General features: G+C 43.7%; 1 protein-coding gene across 1 annotated transcript in view; it reads left to right on the top strand.

Annotated features, from left to right (window-relative positions):
* The first annotated feature begins 1,744 nt into the window (after window positions 1–1,744).
* PARM1 (prostate androgen-regulated mucin-like protein 1) overlaps window positions 1,745–18,497 on the top strand; it is a 124,072-nt gene continuing 107,319 nt past the window's right edge. The window contains exon 1 of the mRNA XM_061145785.1: window positions 1,745–1,946. Within this exon, the coding sequence (XP_061001768.1) occupies window positions 1,904–1,946 (43 nt within the window). The 5' untranslated portion in view covers window positions 1,745–1,903. The remainder of the gene's footprint in view (window positions 1,947–18,497) is intronic.

Below are 18,497 nucleotides of genomic sequence, written 5' to 3'. Positions count from 1 at the left end.
GCATTTGGTTACTTATTTCAGCAAGAATCAATACATTTACCAAGACAAAAGCAAAACCATGAGCTCAGTTTAATCTGATTGGGGAAGCATGACAAGCTCTATCAGTGGTAATGGTGGGGTCAGGCAGAGGAACTGATGTCATCACAGAAAAAGTCATGAGGTCCCAGAGAATGAGAAAATGAAACCTGAGGCTCTGTCTGGTAAATGAGAAAGAAGTCACAGAAAAGAAAAAAAAAAAAAAAAAAAAAAATGTTTCCCTCCAGCACTACTAACGGTTCTGAGCAAATCAGTTCTCAAGAACGCTCCTTAATTCCTGCAGCCTCCCAGCTCTAGTGTCCAGGGGACCACACTCAGTCACTTCAGTCATTCCAGCTCTTTGAGACTTCATGGACTCTAGCCCACCAGGCTCCTCTGTCCATGGGATTTTCCTGACAAGAATACTGGAATGGGTAGCCATGCCCTCCTTGGGGATCTTCCCAACCCAGGGATCAAACCTGTGTCTCCTGCATTGCAGGCAGATTCTTTTCCACTGAGCCTTCCAGGAAGCCAGCCTAGGGGACCACCAGGCTCATAATAACATAGATATTGGGAGGTGATCTGGCATCTGGTCTGATAGAAATGTAGAAATAAGCAAGTCTAAGGTGGTGGGAGGATAAGTGAAAGGTCAGCGTTGACCTGTGTGAACACAACAGAAACTCTGGGCTTTGAAGAGAGAGAACCGGGATGACCTGGGGTCCCTAGGCAGGCATCTTATCTCTACCATTACCTAGTTATATGAACACAAGCAAGGACTTAAACCTCTCAATGCTTACATTTCCTCCCCTGAAAATGAAGATATAACAGTGTCACCTAAAAGGACTGTTCTGAAAACTTGACTTGGTTAATACCTGTCCAGCACACAGCTGGACATTTCTCAGGAAATGACAACCTTTGCTATTATGCCCTGGGACACAAACTCGTGACTTGAGGAATGCAGTCCTTACCAGTTCTGTGACCCTGGGCACATTACTTACCTTCTCTGTGCCTTAGCTTTCTCATCTGTAAAATGGAGTAATAATTCTTATGTCACAGGGCCGTTAGAAGGCATCATGATACACCTAGTAGGGTTCCTCGCTCATAGTTATCTCACGATCACTGACATTACCTGACATTAGTACTATTTCTTCTGTTAACAGTAAGAAGCTGAATAGGATAGCAGACATCATTTTGACTCGGGCACCAGGAAATGCAGTGGGGCTGAATGGGAGCGAGGGTTTAAATGTACACACAGAATATTTGGGGAAGGGAAAAAAAGAAAAAGGCTCTCATATTTGGAAAAAAGTGTATGTGCTTACAACGGTGGGGTCTTGGCCCTTCGAGGTGACACCAAAGATGGCATATGGTCACCAAGGTTGTAACTCATGTAAGAAACCTGAGATAAATCCTGAGAACGGAGATCTGCTCTCACTTCTCTGCATTCCCTTAGTTCCCAGCACAGTGCTAACGGCCCCAAACATTGGCTGAACCGGGTCCGAACGCGGGTCTCGCGCCCTGACTGTCCAGCAGAGGCCGCCCTGGGCCGGGACTCTCGGGACTCGGGCGCCGGGAGAGGAAAGGCCAGGGGTGGCCTTGTCATCGCCGCGGGGCCCGGGTGGGAGGGGTTTGGCGGCGGCTGTCGCGGCGGCGGAGGCGGCCCCGGGCTCCGGCGGCTGGGATGGAGCAGAAGCGCGCCGGGCGCCGGAGGACGAGCAGCTGACGGAGCCGCGCGGCGCTCGCCTCGCTTCCCCTGCCGCCGCCCGGGCCGCCCGGCTCCCGCCGCAGCCCGCGGGCCGAGGAGAAGCTGCCCGCGCCCAGGGGCGCTCGGTCAGTCCCGGCAAACTCTCCCGCCGCCCGCGCCGGGCTCGGCACCAAGTACCAGGGTACCATGGTCTGCAAGACCCTCTTCGCTCTCTGCATCTTCACGGCAGGTATTTTGGGGCGCTGTCCCTGGCGGAGGGGTCGGGCGCGGTCTGGGACCCGAGGCCAGCGCTGGGGTGGGAGCTGAAGCCGGGGGATCTGGAAGTAAGTCGCCGCGCGCGGTTGGCAGGAGTGGTGCGAGCCTCTCGGGTTGCGCAAAGGTATGTGCGCACTTGGTTTTGGGGTGATGCGCGTTTTTGGAGATCCTGTGCCGAGGCGGACCGAGGGGTTGACAGGGTTCTTCCCGCCGCAGCTCGCCCCCGCAACAAACTCCCGGCTTTGTGAAACAGGTGGCTGCCCGACGCGTTTGAAGCCGGGCTTGGCAACGCTGGGGTTTCTCGGGTCTCCGAACACACCCTGCCAGAGTTGGGCATCAGACTTCCTGACGCGGTTGCACCCAGGGAGGGATGGGAAAAAGAAGCAGGCGGGGGATAGCATCTGGGAAAGCGAGTAGTCTTGGCTGCGCACCCGGCCGGGCAGGTTTGCGTTGCCCGAGTTTTGGTGGGCTCTGTCTCCGCGTCCTTTCCCATGGGGCGGCACTGACAGCCCCGCTCCCAGCCGGCTCGAGCTTTCCGATCACCGCGGGGAAGTTTCCACTTCTGCCGTGTGGCCCCGAGGCTCCCCAGAATCCGTGCCCCCTGTTAACTTAGCAAAAACTAGCATTCTCCCGGTTCCATCCTGGCCCCTCCGGCCGGCTCGGCTTCCCCACGCGCGTATTTCTCTGGACCACGGACGGCGCCGGCCTTTAAGCAGGGGGTTGGGGAGAGAGGAGCCCGAGGACTGAGCTCGGCTTGGTGGGGAGATGCAGAAAGGCGTTTTGAGTCAGAGGTTGGGGTACCCAGTTTTTCTAGAAAATGCAGGCTGACAAGGGACAGGCATGGGTGGAAAAAGCGGCCGAGTGCGCGGACGCCAGCGTGTTTAAAGATAAGAATGTCCCAAAGCCACGTCCATACACAAATCATTTGACTCATGCTTGTAGAACGTGTATATGTATTTTTCGTCCTGAATTGCTTGGGTTCCTGTAATCATGGACACAGGTCGTCACAATCCCATGAAAAGAAACTAGGGGTTTCCGGGCAGCTCAACAAAGGATAATGCAGTTTTGAGGAAAAGTTTCCCAACTTGAGGCTACAGTGAGTCTTTTTCCTCTACTTGCTCAGCGCCTCGGAAAGCTGTCTTTTCTCTCCGGGGTCTGCACGGCTCGGAGCGTCCGCAGCCTTGGCCAGGCTGGGAGCGCACGGATCCCGGCAAGAGTGACAGCCAAGGGTCCCGGCATTGCTAAGAAATGACATTTATGAAATGACAGGGAAGGTGCCTTCCATTCTCCTCGCTAGAAATCTTTTCATGAGGCTCGGGGCTCAGAAAATCGTCAGTTAGCCAGTAGAGCTGGTAGGTAGGTTTGTTGGCTAATTTTATTTAGTGGCTTGTCTTTTTAATTTCTTCCTTTTTTTTTTTTTTAACTCTAGCAGTTGGCAACGCTGGGATTAGGCAGTGTATTGTGCTCCCCACCCCCCTCCACCGTGCAAGGAGCTCACGATTTTTTCTCCCTCCTTGGCCAGTTTTAGAGTTTAGCTCTGCTATTTTTTGCAGCTGAAATCTTGCCCTTGTTCCTGGACAGAGTGAGGAGGCTGGTAGCTCGGGGACTGACTGAGTAGCCTCACTCTCATCCTAAAGCACCTGTGTTGAGGTCAGCGTACAGAAGATAACAGCCTCCGACTTCTGGGGCTCCCCTGAGCCCCGGAAGACATAATTATGTTTCTGGGTCTATCTCCCAAACAGAGACTGCGGAAGCTTCATCCTTTCCTCTGAGTTTGTGCCTGGGAAGAAGTCTCTTTGGGGATCAGTATGAGCATCTCTACATCCCAAAGTAGGGTGCTTTCAGAAACTAAAATACAACATTTCTAGAAAAAGTTGGTAAAGAAGAGAGGGACTAGGGTTCTGAAGATGAAAGTGGCATGCGTGTTTCAGTAGATCATTCTGGCTCCCTTGGCAAAGGTCTAGTTAGTTTCACCAGACAGTTGCTTTTCTTTTCTTTTGTTTCTTTTTTAATCCCTCCAACTTTAGTGGCTTCAGGAGATTTTCTGTAAAACTCTTAAGATGATACTTTCTTGAGTCACGAATGGGGTGTAGCAGGGAACTTTTTTTTTTAGTTTAATAAATCTACTCATTATAAATACTTAGCATTTCTTCTAACCTGTATAATGGACACTAGTGAATATCTGTGCATTGTCAACAAAACAGCAAAAGTAGACCTCTACACTTAGTTGTATTTTAAAAAGAAGGAAGAGAGAGAAATCTTGGGCTGTCTTCAGTTCTTCCAGAGCTGATTGTGGTAGAAAACGAGTGTGGCTATTTTACAAACCATTCCCAAACACCTCTAAGGCCAGTACTCTAGGCATACAGAAACACTACCTCTAAATTACAAGCTAGAACCTCCGAGGTTTGGTATCAGAACCAAGTGGGAAGGGAGAATGACGGGCCACAGGAAGTTTTCATCTTCATCCCTCTCTGTTTCCCCACTGGATTCAATTCTGTCGTTCCCACCATCTTTGTTGCCACCCCCCAGAGCTCTATGGCGCAATATGTTTAAAAATTCCCTCACTGAGACATCTGAGATTTACTGGAACTTTCCAAAGGCCTTTTCCAAACATTCAGGTAGTTCAAAGGAGAAACAAGCATAGATAAGAAAGACGCAAACCCCTTGATTCAATGTTTTCTGATGTGGGTTCTGCCCTATCTGCCCCTGGTCTCCCCACCCCCACCCCAGGCAGAATGCAGCATTCTACCCCATTACCCAAGCTTGGTGATCAAGACCAGCAGGGCTAGATTCCAGTCTGCCACCCGGTTTGAGAGCCTACTTGTGTCTTGTATCTGTAACGTCATTCCTCAGGTGACTAACATCTCAAATGTCCTTCCTGGAAGACCCCACCCTCCACCTTTATGGCTGTATTCTCACTATAGGTCCCGATATATGGAAGGGCCTTATCATAAGCATATTAAAGGCGTATCATAAATCTTACCATAAACATGTTAAAAATAAACCCCCCAAAATGCACACACATTTAAGGCAACATCAGGGTTGCCTGTGGTTGGTTGAGAGTGGAGGTGAAGGGTGGCATGCATTGCTTTAGCCTGGTTACCTCCTATTCCCCTGAAGTCTGCATCACAAACAGACACATCCTTCACTGGGAAACCTACCTGAAAAGGTAGAAATTCTCTATTACTATGGGATACATTTGTTGAGACAGTATTGCAAAGTGGTGAGCACTCAAATTCTGCAGTTAGATTGCCTTGTACAAAGCAAAATTATTAGCACTGAATTGTATAATCTAGGGACCTAATCTAACCATTCTTGACTTTTCTAATCTACAAAATTGAGGGACTAAACCCTCATTAGGTTGTTGAAAGTGGTAAATGACTGTTCATACCTATAATGTCTGGGACATAGTCAGCACTCAATAAGTATTAGCAGTTGTTATTGCTATTATTCTGATTAATAAAGGTGACTGTGTTCAGCACCAATTAGGTCATCCTCTCAGACGTGTATGTGTTTCTGCCTGGCCTGTGTAAATTGAAGATCTCAACTAATATTCCAGCACAGTACCAGCTGTTCTGGCAAATCTTCATGTGCAAATTAAGAAAAGATTCAGCTGAGCCTACTAAATGCCTAATTTGAAAAGGTTAATAATGTGCCAGCTCAAATTTAGCACCACAATCCAAAAAACACTCAGTAACAAACAGAAGTGTCACCGAAGACTTTATTTCTTCCACAAAGTCTTTTGCAAACAGATGTGTTTCAAGAGCCCAGCTCAGCTAAACCTTAAGGTCAAACAAGGATTCCCTGGTGGCTCAGTGGTAAAGAATTTGCCTGCCAATGCAGGAGACATGGGTTTGATTCCTGGGCCTTAAACATCCCACATGTCACACCACGACTATTGAGTCTGTGTTCTAAGAACCTGGGAACTGCTCTAAGGTCATGCACAACTACTGAAGCCCCCACCATAGAGCCCATACCACACAACAGGAGAAGCCACTAAATGAGACGCTCCAATGAGAATCACTACACAGCAATGGAGAGTGGACCCCGCTCACCGCACCTAGAGAAAAGCCTGTGCAACCACAAAGACTCAGCATAGCCAAAAATAAATAAATGAACAAATAAAATTTTAAAAAAATGTCAGGTGCCCAGATCCACAAATTTTGGATAATTGAGATCGAAGGAAAAGGCATTTCGTGGTGTATGAATGACCCAGCATGGCTCTCTCCAGAATCCAAAACCATCAGTAATGGCCAGATCTCTAACTTAACCTGATCATTTGGGCCTAATTTAGTGGTGCTTATGTTTTCATAAGAAAAATACTGGCCAAATGTTTACATTGTTTGAGCAGATTTTCTTAAACAGTAATTTTGCAGGGGGCATGGGTAGGGGGTACAGCATTCACTGGAAACAATGAAGAGGGATGTTAAACATATTTTCAAAAGGGATTGGCTGTTTTTTAACACCCAAATGAAAGGAATCTTGCTATAGCATTTACAATAGTTTTCTCCCTTTTTGAAATATCTGTTACTGAAATTGTATACGTTAGTTTAGGAAACAAATAGGGTCATCCCTGGGTATCCACAGCCTGCCCTCACCATACAAAAATCCTAAGATGCTCAAGTTTCTTATATAAAATGGCATGAAGTGAAGTGAAGTCACTCAGTCGTGTCCGACTTTATGTGACCCCATGGACTGTAGCCCACCAGGCTCCTCTGTCATGGGATTTTCAGCCAAGAGTAATGGAGTGGGTTGCCATTTCCTTCTCCAGATAAAATGGCATAGTATTTGCATATAACCTACACACATCTTTCTGTATACATTAAATCATCTGTGGTGTTGGAGAAGACTCTTGAGAGTCCCCTGGACTGCAAGGAAATCAAACCAGCCCATCCTAAAGGAAATCAACCCTGAATATTCATTGGAAAGACTGATGCTGATGCTGAAGCTCCAATACTTTGGCCACCTGATGTGAAGAGCTGACTCATTGGAAAAGACCCTGATGCTGGAAAAGATTGAGGGCAGGAGGACAAGGGGTTGACAGAGGATGAGATGGTTGGATGGCATCATCAACTCAATGGACATGAGTTTGAGCGAACTCCGGGAGATGGTGAAGAACAGGGAAGTCTGGCATGCTGCAGCCCATGGGGTCGCAAAAAGTCAGACACGACTTAGCAACTGAACAACAACAATAACAAGGTTGCTTAAAATACCCAGTGGAATGTAAATGCTATGTCAGTTGTTTCAGGCATGCAGCAAGTTCAAGTTTTGTCTTTTGGAACTTTCTGGAATTTTTTTCACAATATTTTCACTCTGAGGTTGGTTGACCCCATAAATGCAGACCCCATGGATATGGAAATCTGACTGTATTTGCTTTGCTAGCAAGATATTGAATAAAACAGTTGCCTAGAAAAAATTAATGCTTCATTCAGGATATAGCAGTGGTCATGAAAAGAGGTAGGCCAACAGTGGGTACCTGCATTATGCAATGATTGCTTTTTACTTCGAGTGTTAGTTGCTCAGTCGTGTCTGACTCTTTGTGACCCCATGAACTGTAGCCCACCAAGCTCCTCTGTCCATGGGATTCTCCCAGGCAAGAATAATGGAGTGGGTTGCCATTTCCTTTTCCAGGGGATCTTCCCAGCCCATGGATTGAACTTGGGTCTCCTGTATTGCAGGCAGATTCTTTACCGTCAGAGCCACCAGGGAAGCTCTAACCTATTAACCACTTTTACTTGGAAGTACAAGGTTAATAGGTTATCATCCAGTTAATGTACAAGTAGGGTGAATCCTGCGGACAGAGGAGCCTGACAGGCTACAGTCCTTGGGGTTGCACAGAGTTGAACATGACTGAAGGGACTTGGCACACACACAGTGTTACTACAAAATAAGACTCATTTGTGTGTGTAGTTCATGGCATTACATTTTGTAGTCACAGCTTAAATTATTTCAGTGATGGGGATTGATGTGACATCAGATTTTCTGATGTGTGGATCTTTAAATAGTCTTCATGATCTTTTATAGCACCTTAGCTCATTTCTTTTACCTGTTCTAATGTTGTTGAGACTTTTGCCATTTATAAGGTAATAGAAACCATTAGTGCAAAATAAATGATTATATAAGTGTTTCCATCTGTGTTTTTCATTGGTGCAAGATAGTATAATGTTGATTGAAAATAAACTATTTTAATTTTCCTTGGGTGAGTATTGCCAGGTTTAGCAATGAAAAATGCAGGTTGTCCAGTCCAATTTGAATTTAAGTAAATATGAATTCTGAGTCTATCCCACTTAGTGCTTTGGACACACTTAAGCTAACTAATTCTTCCTTGTTTATCTTGAATTCCAATGTAATGAGGCACCCTGTATTTTGTCTAGCAGCGCTACCTTTGGCCTTCCATATGTGGTTCATCAGAGCAATGCGTTTGACATAGGATTGGCTTTATTTTGAACTGTGCCTCACCCAGCTTTAGCTGACCTACATCATTTCATTCATTCATCACAATCTGTTCATGGGAAGAGGACACCAAGATTTCAAAGCAGCTCTGTCTCTGGAAATAACTTACAAGGTTAGGATTCAGAGGGAGCTCTCCAATGGAACGTTTTGAATTGGATTGCATATCCATTCACTGTGCACTGTGGTGTATTTCTGAACAAGTAGTGGGATTTCTTTAGCCTCCCCGAGGCTACATTACTTTACCCGCCTTGTGACCTTTCCTTCAAAAAAAAAAAAAAAAACATTGTTTAAAATGGTAGCAGTGTTCTTGCTTAGGAGCTGGAACTAGGAGCTTTGCAGAATCCAGCTGGCAGCTGATTAAAAAAGAAAGTTATAGAACAGCTTTGGATTTCAAAGTTCTCTTCTGTGCCAGGATTTTAACACATCTCACAAATATTACATAAGGTTTGCATAATTCCTACAGGAAAGGTCTATACGTATCACTTGAAAGCTGTGGCTCTGTGAAGCCTAAAGCAGCACATTAGACAGAATTTCAAGGCAGATTGGGAGAAAAAAATCCCTGAAGCAACTAGGCTGTGCTGGAAATTTGTACCTTTATACCTAAGGCCAAATATCTGAATAGGTGATTGTTAAGTGGAAAAAAATTGTGGAAAGTTACCAGGTGTGATGTTTAGAAAATATGTCTATTCAATACAAAATAAGATGGATGATAGAATACAACTTTGATGATCTCTTACACTTGCAGTCCAAATTCTGACACTTGATTTTCTTTTCTATCAAGGAGGAAATAAGGACAGAGATTTTAGGGCAGGTGTTGCACATGAAAAGAATTGGGAGAGAGGGGATTTTGTTTATTTGATTTTTCATTTTTTTGGTCATGGTTGTGAACTTAAAGCTACCATTCAGGCTTCCTGCTGATTAGAACACATTAAAATATACATTACCTTTAAAATTAGGATACTCCTGCCAGGTTTGTGTAGTACAGAAGCATAACCTCATTACTGAGAGGGTTTTTTCACCACTCTTGTATCCAGGATGAGTTGTTACTGGCGCTGTCTGCCCCTTATGAAACCTTTTCATTTTCCATTGGAAAAGCTTTTGTGATCCTACAGATAGACAGCAGACAGATACTATTATACTGGCACTGAACAGTTATTTCATCGTAAAGCCCTCTATATTGCATGATTCTTGCTTTGTAATTTGGACTGTAATTTGGAGTCTTTAGAAAGAACAATAACAGTTGTTGTGAGGATAAAAAGATGCCCTCTTTATTCACCATGCAAAAAGCTGCATATGTTTTGCTGTTTGTTGCTCAGAGGCTCAGTCATATCCGACTCTTTGCAATCTCATAGGCTGCAGCACGCCAGGCTTCCCTGTCCTTCACTATCTCCCTGAGTTTGCCCAAACTTCTGTCCACTGAGTCAGTGATACCATCAATCATCTCATCCTGCCCTCAATTTTTTAGGGAAATGTTTAAGATCCCAGTCATTCTCTTGAGTTAAGGTAATGTGTCACATTAGGAGAGGACTCAGTCCATCTCAGAATTACAACATGAGGGTCTCTCGAAGTCCATTTGTCCATCAGAAGGTGCTAAGGGATCTGGTGGTCTGAACACCTCTTTCTTGGTTTGGGAAAAGTAGGTCATTGGTGGATCACATACTGCTGGTCACAGAAATTCTCTCTGTTGTTGGATCAGCTGCATGAGAGGTAACATCAAGCTGAATATGGCCATCACCCAGCTGATGGGAACTCAGCATGTTTTATCTTAAAAATGGCAATGTCGTCAGAGATGGCAATCCAGAGGAGAGATCTCTAGAACTGAACTTTCTGAAAAACTGCTCAGACAGTTCTGAGTAGGAGAAAGAATTACAAATTTTTGAGGATAAATAGTCATTTAAAGTTTGTTGTTGTTTAGACATTAAGTCATGTCTGACTCTTTTGTGAACCCATAAACTGTAGCCCACCAGGTTCCTCTGTCCATGGGATTTCCCAGGCAAAAATATGGAATGGGTTGCCATTTCCTTCTCCAGAGGATCTGCCCAACACAGGAATTGTACCCACATCTCCTGCATTGGCAAATAGATTCTTTACCACTGAGCCACCAGGGAAGCAATATGGTTTATCTTCCAGGAGATGTAGGTGGGAAAGGAAGTGTGATATCAGATTATTGTATATGTGGAAAGTGGATAAGAAATGGACAGAATGCAGGAGCCATGGCTCTTTCAGTATTTCTGTGGAGAATACGTGGAAGAGGCTGGGAGTGGTCCGCTGCATGACATGGTGAGAATGTCAGATGGCTGAGAATGTCAGCTGGCTGAGTGAGGCTGAGAAGTGAGCACTGAAATTATTGGGGCTACTAAAATCCAAACCATCTCCTTGATGATGCTGCTGGGAATGGAAAATTAATCAAGTTTCACTTTTAGGCAAGGGGGATAAACAATGTTTCCTCAAAATCTATATGCACATCAGGTGTCTTTTAGTCTACCTTTCTAGCTTTGTGAAAGATTGCAAATTGAGCCTTTCAGAGGAATCATTGTGATGGCCCTTAAATGCCCTGAGATTTCAAGAGAAATTCGACTGCATGGACTGGTTCCATGAAGGAGGGCTGAGTGGAGCTGAGTGACCGGGGCTTGCCCACTTCCAGGCAGTCCTCCGGGACTGCACTTCCCAAAAAGTCCTATTTTGAGCAGATTTTTCTTTCAATGCTTATATGAAGAGAAACACAGCCCTGGTATTTACCTGGTAAGGATAGGATTTGTGTTACTTCTTCTGAGCGCAGCACAGTATGATGAAAGGGGCTTTGGAGGAAGACAGGCTGATGGGATGCCAGCTCCAGGGTCTTGATTTCCTCCTTGTAGAGTCATGATAATATGTTTATTATCATAAACATTGAGTGCCATGTAGGTAAACATCCAGCGAAGGTTTATTAAACCTTCAGATATACCAACAGATAGAAGATTTCTTTTATTTCCTTTGTTTATCTGCCTCTCACTCCTAGAATGTAAGGTGCATGAGAATTTTAGCTGTTTTGTCTCTGCTGTCCTCCCAAGCTTGGAGAACAGAGTGAGACATGGAATGAGTGCCTAGCAAATATTTGTTAAATTAATTTTTAATAGAGAACCTACACGTCTGCCTAAGGCTCTGGAGATATGGCAATGAACAGAATAGATGGAAGACTACCCTCAGAGAACTTGCATTCTTTGAGGATGATGAATTTTGACTTGGTCAACAGTTGACTGTCTCACAGTCATCTCAAATCCATCACGTCAAAATCTTGAAATCTGAATGTAGCCCATAAGGGTTAATTTTGAATCCATACTGGATCAGCTTCTGTGACTTTAATTCTTACTTTGCCATTTTTGTTATTAAAGACATACATAATGGCCTGCCTCGGGAGTGCTACCCACCCGCCTCTGCTTGACCCTTGGGCTAGGGTGCCTTTGTTTGGTTCACAGGGAGATAGCCTGACCCTGTCCACCTGTTAAGGGCTGTAAGGAAGTGAAACTAACATATGCCCCTGCTGAGGCTTGCCATTCTAGAAGATATTTGCACGAATTAAATGGTCTTTTTACTTTGTTTCCTCACCTCCTTTCATCTCTGATCCATAAAAGAACCTGGCATCCAGGCCCCAACAAGATGGTTACTCTTGAGGCCCTAATCTGCCATCTTCTCCGTCAACTGGCTTTCCAAATAAAGTTGTCTTCCTTGCCTCAACACCTCATCTCAGATTTATTGGCCTATCCTGCGGTGAGCTGAGCAAGCTTGGACTCCATTACATGAACTCTTGGGCTGTTCTCCTTAAGCACGCCCCAGTGGAGGCCTTCCTCCCCCTAGTTAGTCACAACCCCACCTTTTGAATTGCTCACAGTGAAAATCTTGAGTCATCATTTTTTTTTTCCTTTTAAACTTTTTATTTTGTATTGGAGTATAGCCAATTAACAATGTTGTGATGGTTTCAGGTGGAAACAGCTAAGGGTCTCAGCCATACATATACATATATCCATTCTCCCCCAAACTCCCCTCCCATCCAGGCTGCCACATAAAATTGAGCAGAGGTCCATGTCCTATATAGTAAGTCCTTGTTAGTTATCCATTTTAAATCTGGCAATGTGTACATGTCCATGTCCATCCCAAACTATCCCTTCCCCCATCCATCTCCCTCAGCAACCATAAGTTCATCTTCTAAGTCTGTGAGTTTCTTTCTATTTTGTAAGCAAGTCCATTTGTATCATTTCTTTTTAGATTCCACCTATAAGGGATGTCACCAGTATTTCTCCTTCTCTTTCTGACTTATTTCATTCAGTATGACACTCTCTACGTCCATCCATGGTGCTGCAAATAGCGTTATTTCATCATTTTTAATGGCTGAGTAACACTCCATTGTATATATGTACTACATCTTCTTATAATGAGTCATCTTTGAGTCTCTTTTTCTCTCAACACCCCTCATCCAATGCTTCAAGGGCTTCTGTTTGCCCTACCTTTACTGTTCATACAAAAGTCAGACTCTTTCTGTCACCTTCAGCAGTGTCTGTGGTGTGATCCCCCATACTCTTTCTCTTGAATCCTGCAGGGGCCTCCTCTCAGGCCTTGCAACTTTAACCCTTTACCCCCTGTGGTCTGGGTTCTGCAGAGCAGTGGTTGATCCAGAGGAAATGTATTAAATGATGCCATTGCTCTGTTCACAGCTCTGCCACAGCTTCCTATTGCAGCAGAGTAAGATCCCAGCCCATGTCCTTAGAGCTGCCATCCCGATCTTCCTGAGCTGCTCCCGATTCATCCTTGGACTCAGATTTCTACCTCTCCTCTGGCCCCCTGGCACCAATCACACTGGCTTCCTTATCACATACCATGGCTGGTTCCTGTCTCTGGAATATCCATGTGGATATTCTCCGGATATCCACATGGTTAATTTCTTCACCTCCCTAAAACCTTTGCTCACATGTCACCTTCTCAGTGAGACTTGACCCTGATCAACAATTTTTTAATTGGAGTATAATTGCTTTACAATCTTGTGATAGTTTCTGCTGTACAGTGAAATGAATCAGCTACATGTATACATATAGTCCCTCCCTCCTGGACATGCCTCCATCCCAGATCCTCTAGGCCATCACAGAACAACGAGCTGCGTAGTCTGTCCCAACCTGCCGACATCATATTCCCCACGTGTCTCTCTTCTTTCATCCCTGGTCCCTTACCACCCTGGGATTTTTGTCTTTTACTGTGGCATCCCCAGTGCTGTGTGGCCCTAAGGGGATACTCAGAATATATTTGCGGAACTGAATGATTCAAATACATTTTTGAGGGCAGGCAAAGTGAAGACCTTCTATCCCCTCAAAAGGAGACATGGGCAGACTGACTTACTATCAAGTGCTTGTGTCTAGTGTTTCCAAATAGCTTAAAAAAAAAAAAGTCAGTCTATTCATTTTCATTGAGGGTTACAGAAGCTGAACTTGAAAATCAGCTTTTTTAAAACTATGAATATACAAAACACTTTCTTTTTAAAAGGCAAGACTTTTTCTTTTTTTTTTTTTTTTTTTTGCCGTGGATATCACTTGAAAATAGTTGAAACTTCTTTGTCTCTGGCCAATTACGAAAATGTCACCTTTGAGCTAAGCTAGAGAAGATTAAGATACTTCTACTATTTGAACATCTTTGAAAATTTTCTGAATAGCTAAAAGGAGCCTGATGATGAAAGTGATTTGAGCCTAAGGGAAGCATGACTGGCAATTTCCCAGTGGTGTCCAAGAAACTTAAGTCAATTCAAATGTTGAATGCTGAGGGTGTAATTAGTCACAAATAAGCTAAAGTGTGACAGAATGGGATTTTTCCTGGCCTTACCGACTCTGCATTCTCGCTTCAGCCGTAATTCTGAACTATGAATTGTGTTGGAAGCATAAGCAATAGGTAGAAGTGATGTGAAATCCTAACTAAAATCAGACTGGCATCTCACGAGTGCTTGTTCTTCATCCTGCAGGGCTGCCACCCCTTGACGTGGCTAGTGTCACACAGGCTGGCCTGGCCCCCAGCTTCATCCCAACAAAGACTCGTAGTACTCTCCGCCTGAAATAAAAACATCTACTCATTTAGCAGCTGCCACCAAGAGCATGCTCTTGGAAAAGAACAAGATACTGATCTTGACGCCTAAGGGATAATAGTAAAATTTAAGATTATATCCTGGATAACTAGTGGGATCTTGGTGTATAACACAGGGAGCTTTGCCCAGTGTTCTGTGGTGACCTAGAGGGGTGAGATGGTGGAGGGCTAGGGTGAAGAGGAGGTCCAAGAGGGAGGGAAGATACATATATATTTAATATATACAGTTATATAATTATATAACTGATTCACTTCATTGTAAGCGGAAATTAACACAATGTTGTAAAACAACTATACTCCAATAAAAAATGGTGGTGCTTTCGTCGTTCAGCCATGTCCGACTCTTGCAACACCACGGACTATAGCCTGCTGGGCTTCTCTGTCCATGGGATTCTCCAGGCAAGAATACTGGAGTGGGTTGCCATTTCCTTCTCCAGGGGATCTTCCTGACTCAGGAATCGAACCCCAGGTCTCCTGCATTGCAGGCAGATTCTTTCCTGACTAAGCTATGAGGGAAGCCCATACTCCAATAAAAAATGATATAAAATAAAAAAACTTCAGGGTAAAAAATAATAATAAACATAAAAATACCTGTCTTAAAAGAAAAAAGATTGTATCAAGTTGAAGGGTGCCTTATAAACAAACCAAAGAAGGGAAAAGATGATCCTTAATATGAAAAACATGCTCCTTGCTTGTTCAGTGAGGTCTCTGGTCCATTCCTTAGGTGGGAAGATGCTCCAGCATCTTGAGAGCAGCATGGACTGTGAACAGAGGAAGGACAAAGAGGGGAGCCCAGCCTTTGTGCTGCAGAACCCACTGGGTGCTGTGTCTGGGGTTGTGGGTATGACCCGGGAGGACAGGGGACCATGATGCCCCACCCTTCCTCCATGGGAGGTACCATATTCCCTGACTGAGATAAAAAATAAGGCCTAAGTTTTCACTGGAAGGAAAAGGAACACGCATATGACACCCAGAAATCTCAAAGCCAAATGTGGCTGCTGAAAGACTGAAACTTACTGCATTCACTGAGAATAGGGTTTCAGGTTGGAATATTATCAGAAAGAGGGGAGATGTGGTTTTCAAGATTCAGGAATTTACAGTCAAGTTTTGTTTTAAAAAATGCAATATCAGTAAGTTACAGTTGTCTTTTGTTCTATAACAGTTTTTCAAAACTGTACTCAAGCACTGATTTGTTTTTTATTTTTTACTATGGAAACTGTAAACATACACAGAAATTGACAAGAATGTATTTAACCTCTGTCCAGACCTGATTCAGCCTTATTTGTTTGATTTGGTTAAGAGCTTTACAAAATATTAATTAAAAAAAATTAATAAGTTCAGAGCAATGAAGATGCATCACTATAAAGTATTAGTCAGATCACAATAAACAGTTCCATGTTTATTCAACTGGGCAATATTCAGAATTTGTTCAAAACAGTGAAGTGACTCATTTATGTCCTGACAGGTAGAAATGGTGACAATATATTGAATTACTATTAGCAACTTTATATTTTACAATATATTGAAAGAGCAGGCTAAGGAATAAAATGAATTTTGTGATAAAATATTTAAAATGTCATGTGTATGCCTGTGGAGGAAAGAGTTTAGAAGGATACAGTGGTTATTTCTGGAAAATGAATTTTGGGTCAGTTGCACTTTTTATTTTTTATACACTCTTTTGTTTTACCTGAAATTTATTTTAATGGGTTATTTTGTCTTCACAATTTGAAAAGTAAAGATATTATCAATATTTTATTCCCTTCTTATCAGTACTTAATGTGACTCCAATAACTACTAGATGGCTACTTCTATCCTCAAAATTTTGATTCAAATATTACTCCAAAGGAGTCCTCAAAAATAACATCTTAGAAAAGCAATAACTTCAGAAAGGTTTACAAGACATCACTGACTTAATGGGCAGGGGAAGTTCTAGGAAGGAATTGACTTAAAGTAATGCTATATTTTCTAAAGCCAGAGTGCTGCATAAATCATTGATCCGGACAACCATCTTGGAAAGTATTTTAAAAGGCTCTGAGCTAACTGTTTGTGTTTAAGGTACTTTCTTAGTTTTTAATATCTTCAGCATTGGTCACTTATGGAAGCAATTTTAAATTAAAACATCACTCTAAGTTTTTCTAAAATGAAATTTGTCAACTTTGATGTCAAATAAGAAAAAACAGTCCTCAGAAGAATATGTGATCTATTTTTCTTTTGGCAACATTAAAATTATTATATCATCTTTTCAATAAAATAATAAAATGTGATTAGGTAAATGCTGGGGGATCCATCATTAATACTCCATGGGGTTACCCGAGACCAATTCAAGTGTTAGTTGGGAGAGGGAACTGGGAGCAGATTGGGCTTTGGTGTGATCTGGGCCAACCCCATGTGAATTTCCCCTCTTCCCAACAGGTCTAGATTTTTCACATGTTTAACTGTGTTCGTTTCATCCACAACTTCATCTAATCCTCTCAATCACCCCAAGAGACAGGAAGTCTGTTCTCATTGTGCAACTCAGTTTCCTGAGTCTTAGAAGTTGAGTAATGAGATGCAGATCCCTCAGTCTGTAAGTGACAGATTTAGACTTTGAACCCACCGCTGCTGTCTTTTACCCTCCTTGGCCCCTCCTGCCTTGAACTGCCAAGTTCAGTTGATAAATCCTCTTGTGTAAATTTAGTCTCTAGAATCTCTCCCAACTCTGATCGTCTTCACCATCCCCACAGCAACAGCCTTGACTGAAAATCTTATCATCTCACCCTAGACTATTACAGTAACTCCTCAGTGATCACTGGTCATCCTTTCTCTTCTCACAATCTCTTGCCTCTCTCGTGGAACTCTTTCAGCCCAGGCCAACTGGCTACTCCGCTCTGCAAAAGGAGAAGCAGGCCCAGATATGCCTCAGTCATCCAGGTGCCAAACTATCATTCCTAAGTCCCATTTCCTATACAAGGAATGAAGGCTCCTGGAGAAATGGCTAATTCCAGGTCTGGGTTCGGTTCAGCCGCTCAGTTGTGTCCGACTCTGCAACACCATGGACTGCAGCACAGCAAGTCTCCCTGTCCATCACCAACTCCTGGAGCTTGCTCAACTCATGTCCATCGAGTCAGTGATGCCATCCAACCATGTCATTCTTTGCCATTTCCCTTCTCCTCCTGCCTTCAATCTTTCCCAGCATCAGGGTCTTTTCCAGTGAGTCAGTTCTTCACATCGGGTGGCCAGAGTATTGGAGTTTCAGCTTTAGCATCAGTCCTTCCAATGAATATTCAGGACTGGTTTCCTTTAGGATGGACAGGTTGGATCTCCTTGGAATCCAAGGGACTCGCAAGAGTCTTCTCCAACACCACAGTCCAAAAGCATCAATTCTTTGGCACTCAGCTTTCTTTATGGTCCTACTCTCACATCCATACATGACTACTGGAAAAACCACAGCTTTGACTAGACAGATCTTGACTAGATCTGGGTTAGGAAATGTATAAGATGATCCTGGATGATCCTGTTATACCAGATAGCAAGGATGCTATCAAAGACTAGCAGCCTCCTGTCAAAAGGACTCAGAACCATTTAATGAGGCTCTACTGACCAAAGATAGAACAGTCTGAGCATCAGCAAGGATAATTGCAATGGGCTGAATCACCTTGTTTAAGCTTGTGAGTTCACTGTTGTTATGGTTTAGTTCCTAAATTGCATCCAACTCTTTGTGACTCCATGGACTGTAGCCATCTGGGCCCCTCTGTTCATGGAATTGTCCAGGCAAGAATACTGGAGTGGGTTGCCATTTCCTTCTCCAGGAGATCTCCTGCATTAGCAGGCAGATTCTTTAGCCACCAGAGAAGTTTAATGGTACCTAAAACAAAACAATGACTGCAGAAGACGTCACTGGTCTCCACTGGAAGATGCTAATAAACAAACACGTCGTTTTGAAAAATAATAGATTAAATAATTTTCTTGATTGATTGCTCGATCTTACTCATTTAAA

Source organism: Dama dama, chromosome 6, assembly GCF_033118175.1.
Source record: "Dama dama isolate Ldn47 chromosome 6, ASM3311817v1, whole genome shotgun sequence".
NCBI classification, from domain to species: domain Eukaryota; kingdom Metazoa; phylum Chordata; class Mammalia; order Artiodactyla; family Cervidae; genus Dama; species Dama dama.
This window is presented reverse-complemented; position numbering and strand designations above follow the sequence as displayed.